The following is an 8,342-nucleotide window of genomic DNA, read 5'->3' on the forward strand; positions in this document are numbered from 1 at the left end:
GATTGCACTATTGCACTTCAGGACTTGGACTTTTTAAAAAAAATTATTTATATACGTATTTTATTTTTATGTGTGTATATATATGTGTATATATATATATGTATGTATGCGTGTGTGTGTGTGTGTGTGTATATGTGTATATATATATATATATATATATATATATTGCTGATACTGATTTATTTATTTATTTTATTTATAGAACTGTGCAACTGGAGGAGGACTGCTCCAAACAAAATTTCGTTGTCTTGTACAATGACAATAAAGATTATTCTATTCTATTAATAGAGCCACTGGCTGACTTATTTACGTCACCAGCAACAACAAACTCAGGCGGCATACGAGAAAGCTGTTTTCATTAGACAGCTGTCAATTTGGCAGCGGCGCAATGAATGAATAGAGATCGTAAACACATTGGAAGAAAAAAAACATTTGCTTTGACAGATGTGTCCGAAATTACTACTCTACAACCTTGTTGATGACCAACATTTAAATAAACATGTACTTGATTAGGCCTTGGATGAACGGGGCTGAATTCAAAGCGTGCATGCACTGGATGCATGCAACACAAATTCTGATTCCAATCCGATTGAATGTATACATTCACGATTAATGCGACTATCAATCGAATAATCAAGGGGTCTTAATGAGAAACCCGATTCGGTCAGACTTCAGCCAGACTAAGGTGTATACATGCATCTTAAAACTCCAATCATAGTCGAATAACCCAATAATTTGGTTTTCTCAAGTGTGTGAAAGGAAGGGGGAAGGAGAAGAGAGATGTTGCTTCAGGCCATCCGCAGACTTTGTTGATGGGCAAACACATAGCATAGTTGGTAGCCTGACTGATAAAGGATTCAGGCTTGGTTCGGATCCAGAACTGAGGGGACAGAAGAGGGAGAGTGAGGTGGAGAAGGAGAGTGAGGGGGAGAGTGAGGTGGGTAGGGGGTGTGAGGTGAAGGGAGAGTGAGGTGGGGAGAGGAGTGAGCTAGGGATGGGGAGAACAAGAGGGAGTGAGCAGGAGAGGTTGGCCTAGTCCTGGCACACTGAGATACAGGGCATGCGTCCTCCACCCTTACGTCACCTGCATGTCTTCTTCTCTGTGTTGTCTGCTCTGACTGCATCTGGCGCCCCCTGGCGGCCTGCCTGTCCCACCGTCGCATGACAGGAGATGTGGAGTTCTTTAACCAAACCCTTTTATCTAACTTTATGTACAATGCAGCTTCATGGAATATTGTCCAGTTTCAGTGTTTGTAGCAATTATTATTATTTACATGTTAACATGGCACATTAAGTCAAATGCTGTCCAGCAGGTTGTGATTCATTTGAAGCGTTTTTCGCTTACTCAGACAACCTTGACAACCTTGTGTCATGATATATTCCAATGATCTAAAGCTCAAGGTGTTCAGTCATCTTTAGTGGCAATATTGTAGTAATGTATTAATTTGAGGAAATCTAAAACTATTGGCTGTGTATTGGCATGTCTTCATGGTTTTATTATTCTGATTTGATCTCATTATGACATGACCCCGCACGGGTTCACACAAGATGGCGGGTCTGTGGCTCCATGGTCCATGCTTGATGAGACACACTAGCTGTGTTTACCACCGTGTGTGTGTGTGTGTGTGTGTGTGTGTGTGTGTGTGTGTGTGTGTGTGTGTGTGTGTGTGTGTGTGTGTGTGTGTGTGTGTGTGTGTGTGTGTGTGTGTGTGTGTGTGTGTGTTTCCCTCCTTCAAACAGACGCTGACGGCATGAGCGGGGGCGAAGACTCGTTCAACCTCAATGACCCCGATGAGGGCTTCTCCTCGGGGGCGTCAAACAGCAGCCAGCCCAGCGCCACCAAGCCGGGCGTGGCCGGGGGCGTGGCCGGGCGCGCCAGCAGCCAGAAGGGCGGGGGGCTGGGCGGCGGTGGCAGCAGCATCAAGAAGGCGGTGACGGCCCGTCTGTCTCGGGACAAGGAGCGGGAGAGGGAGAGGGAGAGGGAGAGGGAGAGGGAGAGAGAGAGGGAGAAGGAGGTAGAAAAGCAGCAGAAGGAGGTGGAGAAGCAGCAGCAGAAGGAGGTGGAGAAGCAGCAGCAGAAGGAGGTGGAGAAGCAGCAGAAGGAGGCGTTCCAGCGTCAGCTGAGGCGCCAGTCTCCGCCCGCGGGCATCACGCTGGACACCATCCAGCTGAGTCCCATCAAGAAGCACCTGAGCTTCCCGGCCGGCCCTGCCCTGGTCCGCACAGCCAGCACCTCCTCCAGCAAGTCCTTCGACTGCATGAAGCTCAGCCTGAACGGGGCGGGGCAGGCGGGGGAGGGGCCGTCCGGGGGTGGGGTTGGTGGGGCGAAGGCGGGGGGGTCCCGGCGACACTCCACCATCAGCCTGAAGGAGGAGCACCTTGTGCGGCCGGAGGAGAACCAGGACCTCCTGGTCGCCGGGGCGCCCCTCACGCCCCAGTCCCGCTCGCCCAGCTTCAACATGCAGATCATATCCCAGGTGTAACACACACACACACACACACACACACACACACACACACACACACACACACACACACACACACACACACACACACACTCTGAGCTACCTGGTCCTGTCGCTTGAGGAATCGAACTGTGTGTTTAAGAGGTGTGTTGGAGAGAGTCTGTCTATGTGTGGATGTTTCTGTGTGTGGTTCTGTTTATATATTTGGGTGTGCCTGGATTGTGTATTTCTGTTTGCTGACAGAAGACATGCCCATCCCCAGGTGAAAGGGTGAACGTTGCCCATGGACACTGGTCAGTCTCCAACTGAAAACCATTCCTCATCTTCCTGCCGTCTGACTGGACGGCTCGCGGGGGTCATGGAGGGAGAGACACACACACACACACACCAGTCCAACATGTCCGTCATTATCCTCGTCGTGGGCGTGTGTATCACTGGTTTCTTCCCATTGTTCCGACTGGGGGGACAGGAGGCAGGGGTCATCATTCAGATACAGAGAGGAGGAGGAGCAAGCTGGATGATTCTGCTCTTGGTGTCCGAATTTTAAACGTTGCGGACTGAATCGGTGTTGGCCCAAAAGATTCAGCAATAAGGTGTGTGTGGACGTGTGCTCGTTCTCTCCTCCTACTCGCTCATTCCTGGACTCAAGTGCAATCTGTCCCTGTGACATCTTCTTTAAAGTCTTCTGATTTTATGGGTGATTATACGTTTCATTTTCTTTTACCAGTGGCATAACCCCAGACAGATGTCATGTGGGAATTGAAACGATTAGGTCAAATAACTGAAATCCAAAGAACATAGTTCTGGTTGTTTCCTGTTTTTGTTTCAAATTATAACTTTCATTTGTGTAGAGAAACGACAGAAGCTTTTTTTGCTTTTAAGCATAAATGTTTTCTACTTATTTGATTTTTTGCTGTTAGGATGTGAGGTCCTGGTCCGAACAGATCTACACATGTATCTCTCTAGCTATTCTAAGGGAGACTGAGTTCCCTTTACTTTATTTCAAGGGGCAAATTTATCATTTGCTGTAATAAAATGCCTTGGTGGTTCAGGGTAGAAGTATACCGCCCCCTGCTGGCTCTGAACACTGGGTTCAGGGTGGCAGTATACCGACCCTGGTGGCTCTTAACAGTGGGTTCAGGGTGGCTCTGAAAATTGAGTTCAGGGTTGCAGTATACCGCCCCCTGGTGGCTCTGAACAGTGGGTTCACTCCAACGTCCATCCAGTGTTTTGTGCGCCCTGATTGGATGCTCATTGTTTTTGTTCTACCTCATCGTGCAACACATCACCTGCCACTCAGATCAGTGCTGTTCTGTCTGAGGTGGGACATGAGTTCAGATTAATCCACCATTAAACAGCCCCTTTATAGAGTAAACTGTAATGACGATGTTCAATAGGTTTGTTGAAAAATTCAGTTCATTTATTTTGTGCCTAGAGTTTTAAGTCTGTTTGGATCCACTTAAAATACACAATCTAATAGCACGTCTGTCCTACTTGCTCTATCTTCAACTGTCTGCTTATAGGTGTAGATTTAATTTCTAGTTTAAATTGTGAACGATTACTATTTGTTTTTATTTGGTTATAATACAAGTGCAATTTATTTAGGTTAATTTTGGAGCTCGTTGAAATGCCTCTTCTTGTGCACAGCTTTGTTGTTCTGCTTGAGCGCGGAGCCAGGACGATGGCTGCTAGATTGAGACATGAAGTAGTTTCTCCTGGTCTCCAACAGATGTGCCAATTTACTCATTTACTCCTTAAATCTTTTCATTAGCTGTTCCAATGCGTGACTTATGAGTTTTGGTTTCTGTGCTGTTATGTGTCAGTTTATCTTCTCAATGTGTGAGGGTCACAAACGTCATTCACGGTCCTCAGATCAATATTCGATTCCACCGATCTGGAGGAATTGTTTTCGATGTACAATTTCCTTTTCTCAAAGCAATCATGTTCTCTTGCGGTAGTTTTTATTTTTGGGTATTAAGAGGAACCTCAGTGAATACAATGCGCTGGGGTCAGAGGTCACGCAGGATACACTGATACAATCCATGGTCCAGTCCTCTTTAAACAGGCTCATTCTCTACGTAAACAAAAGTCAGCGGGGAAGAGTTACTGCAGTGAAGGGTCACTGCTGCTGCCACTGGGGTCCAGGGGGACAGTGTGCTCGGTGTGTTCATACGTTAGGGTGTGTTTATGCATTTGTGTGTGTGCGTGTGTTAGTGTGTGTTCTTATGTTGGGATGTGTTTGTGTGTGAGGGTGTGTGCGTGCGTGCGTTAGGGTGTGTGTGTGTGTGTGCATGTGTTAGGGTGTGTTTGTTCGTTAGGGTGTTTGTTTGTTAGGGTGTGTGTTAGGGTGTGTGCATGTGTTGGGCTGTGTTTGTGCGTTAGGGTGTGTGCGTGTGTTAGGGTGTGATTGTGCATGCGTTAGGGTGTGAGTGTGCAAGGGTGTGTGCATGTATTAGGGGGTGTGCATTAGGGTGTGTGCATCCATCCGGGTGTGGCTGCATTAGGATGTGTGCGTGCGTTTTTATGTCTGTCTGCGTACGTTAAGGCTGCGTGCGTTAGAGTGTGGGTGTGCGTGCATGCGTTAGTTTGTAAGTGTGTGTGCTTGAGACACAAAGGCACGTGCTCCTCCTTTAGAGAGTGAGAGAATAGGAGGGAGAGAGCGATCAAATAATACCCTACATAGCAACATGCTGTGGTACACAAACACCTGCATCCTCAGTGTGTTCACGTGCTCCCCCCCCCCCCCCGTTCCTGCTGTATTCTGCTGTAATCTGCTGTATTCTGCTGTGTTGTACCCCCTGGTCACCTGTCGTCCCCCCCCTGCTCAATACTGTGGTCCAAGACCAGGACGCAACACATCATGGCGGACCAGGCCAGAGGCAGGGTTCCTAGGTGTTTGCTTGTGTTGCCCGCCTGACGCTGGTCGGACGGGGGGGTTTACCGTCCTGCATGTGTTTCTTCAAACGTGTGCTTTTGTTTCGCTATTTGGTATAATGCACTTTAATCCACCGTTCATCCACCTCCTCTGTCCCTCTGATCCATGTGATTAATATATAGATGTGCAGACACCCTCCATGCAGGGCTCAGTCTGAGTAGTACTTCAACACTGCTTTTATTTTCTTTAACAAAGTTTATATAAAGGTTTAGGGTACAGGTGTATATTTTTCTTTCAAATGTTAAAGATATTTAGAGATATATAGATACCATACATATATATATACGTGTGTGTGTGTGTGTGTGTGTGTGTGTATATATATCTATATAGTTCTATATATAGATATATTTATATATGTGTAATGATATATATATATATATGTATGTAGATATGTATGTGTATATATGTACATATATGTGTATATATATGTGTATAGATATAGATATACATAGATATATATGTATTCATATATAAGTGAGGGTCAGTAAGGTCTCAGGATTTCACCGTTTATTGAAGCTATACATGAACCACGTCGGCACCAATCAGATCTATTTTTGGGGGGGTGGGTTTCTGCTGGGCTCCCAGTGATTCTATGCAACACTCACTTGTTCTGCCAGGTTCGTTCAGCGTGGGAGATGAACCGCAGGAAGAAGCTCTCCCCCTCTCCTGCTCGTTAGTTTTCTCACTTTATCCAGTGCACTCTGTCCTTTGTAGCTCCCCAATCCCACGGTGGAGCCTCTCCACCCCCGGTGTGATGTTTGTGTGTCATTCTGTACAACCATCCTGCATGTGGCTGTAATTAGAAGACGCCACCACTAGGGAGCGTCGTTTGAAACGGGCCTCGGTGGTGAGTGACGGGAGGGGGAGGGGGGAGGGGGGAGGGTGAGAGGGTAACACAGGTCCATGTCGGTCACTCTGATATCAGAGACTTGATGGAATGAGAAAAAAAATTGTTTATTAAAAGATGAGTAGAGCACCATGTACTGTTGTCTGTTGTATAAATAGAAAGAATGACATATTTTAAATCTTGTAAATAACAAATGTACAAAAGAGATTAAAATCGAAAGGTATAAAAAAACTGTCTGGAGATGAAAGAGACTAAATAATCGGTATATTGTTGAATAAATATTGTGCCGTATGGGAGTCAAGTGTCTGTTGATTTTTTCATGTGATTCAGACGAGCCATGCACTACTGCAAAGTACACATTACGACTTAGAACACTTTATTACATCTATGTTAACTACAGAATCTAACGCAGCCTCAGCATGCAACCAGCGTTGAAGGTGAGGCACTAGCCAGTGCTTTGAGACGCCTCAGACCCATGGACCTATTGCTCAGACCGCTGGGACATCACTGCAGTCCATCCACCATCACTCCCTCCTTCCTCCAGGCGTGGGGGAGACTGGAACCAGACAATGGCGCCTCATGAAGGGGATTGCAGAGGAGTCCTGTTTCGGTCTTATTGACCTGAATCAGATTCCACATGTACTGTGAGCGGGAATGTTAAGTAGGGTATCATTGTATGACCATTATCATTTGAGCTACTTTCCATTCTATCTTTATCTTCATGGAAGGAATCTCCGCTGGCTATTGCCCCGGGACCATTCAGAACGCTAATATTGGGTTTCCTGTGCGACCTCAGAGCGTGTAAACAGGAACGTCTGTCTCTGAACCGTAACACCGCCACAGAATGAGACCAGTTCTAAGATAAAGGAGATTATCTATAATCTAAGGCTGGAAGAAAACATTTAGGTTTGGATATTATGTTGTGTGTTTCGGTGGTATGAAATCTAACAGATTGTTCATTTTATATTAATACTAGGTACACCAATCTTCATGGAGACGACTCTAAAAACAATATTGCTTTTCTTGGTCTTGTTTTCCCATTTGTTGGTGGTGCGGATAAAGGCAGTTGAATTGTTCGACTAAAACAATGATCTGGTACACATTAGTTCCCTTGATTACCCTTTTAAAGAGTTAAATAGTTAGGACAGAAAACAGAATCTTCAAAAAGTGTTTTGCTGTGAACCAATAAATCAGAAAAGGGCTGAGGCTGAACAAATCAGAACAGAACTGAGACTGAATGATATTGCATGTGTGTATATCTATGTGTATGTCTATCTCATTCAGCCTCAGTCCTGTTCTGACTTTGAAAACAATGCATTTGTTTTCTGAGCATTCCAGCTGAGGTGATTCATTAATCCCATAACCATCTCCATGGAGAAACAGGATCCCTCGATGTATCGTCTCACGAGACGTCGTCTAGGCAACCGGAGCAGCGACGCCCAGTGTTAGTGTCGGGCAACGAGGTGCACGTTGGCTCACAACAGACCCTGGTCCTTCGTTGGAGGTTCAGCGGCCACGTAGTCGCCACCGCTGGGCCCGGGGAGGAGATGTCTGGAGGGCGGTTCACATGGTAAAGGTCGAACGCTTTCTAGGATTTGCTCTCTGTGATGTTTACGAGTGTTTGTTTGCCAGATGTTTGTTCAATGGTTAAAGGATTTTATGAATACTTTTCTCCTTTTAAGATCTGAGAAGTAACAAATAATGGGACTAATTAGGATCAGAATGATTGGAACTGAAAGTGGTAGAAGCTTCCCAATGTTAGTGGCTGGTGAGCCAACCTGTGAATAAAGAGCCTCTCTTGGTGCATCTCGGTACAGTGAACAGAGTAAAGGGCTTCCACAGGAGGAACTGGATGCCTGCTTACAGTGCTGGGTTACAGTGATGCTGGATTGGAAACTATTATAGTCTGGTATGGTTGTTATTATCTTGCTATTATCTTGTTCACCACAATTCAATCATGGAGGGAACGTCATAGTCACAGTGCTGAATGGCTTTGTTCAGCTCATCTCCTGAAGGGGCTCTGATGGACCCCTGAACTCAGGTCCCTGGCCCTTGACTGGAGCACTTCAAAAACAATGGAGTGAAAGGGTGCACA

At 45.9% G+C, this 8,342-nt stretch overlaps 1 protein-coding gene across 2 annotated transcripts in view; it reads left to right on the forward strand.

The window, feature by feature from the left end:
- LOC132449220 (hyccin 2-like) overlaps positions 1-6,479 on the forward strand; it is a 64,383-nt gene extending 57,904 nt beyond the window's left edge. For both annotated transcript variants that reach the window (XM_060040952.1, XM_060040953.1), the window contains exon 11: positions 1,741-6,479. In XM_060040952.1, the coding sequence (XP_059896935.1) occupies positions 1,741-2,483 (743 nt within the window). In that variant the 3' untranslated portion in view covers positions 2,484-6,479. The remainder of the gene's footprint in view (positions 1-1,740) is intronic.
- Positions 6,480-8,342: the final 1,863 nt, after the last annotated feature.

The sequence above is a fragment of the Gadus macrocephalus genome, chromosome 20 (assembly GCF_031168955.1).
Source record: "Gadus macrocephalus chromosome 20, ASM3116895v1".
In the NCBI taxonomy this organism is placed as follows: Eukaryota; Metazoa; Chordata; class Actinopteri; order Gadiformes; family Gadidae; genus Gadus; species Gadus macrocephalus.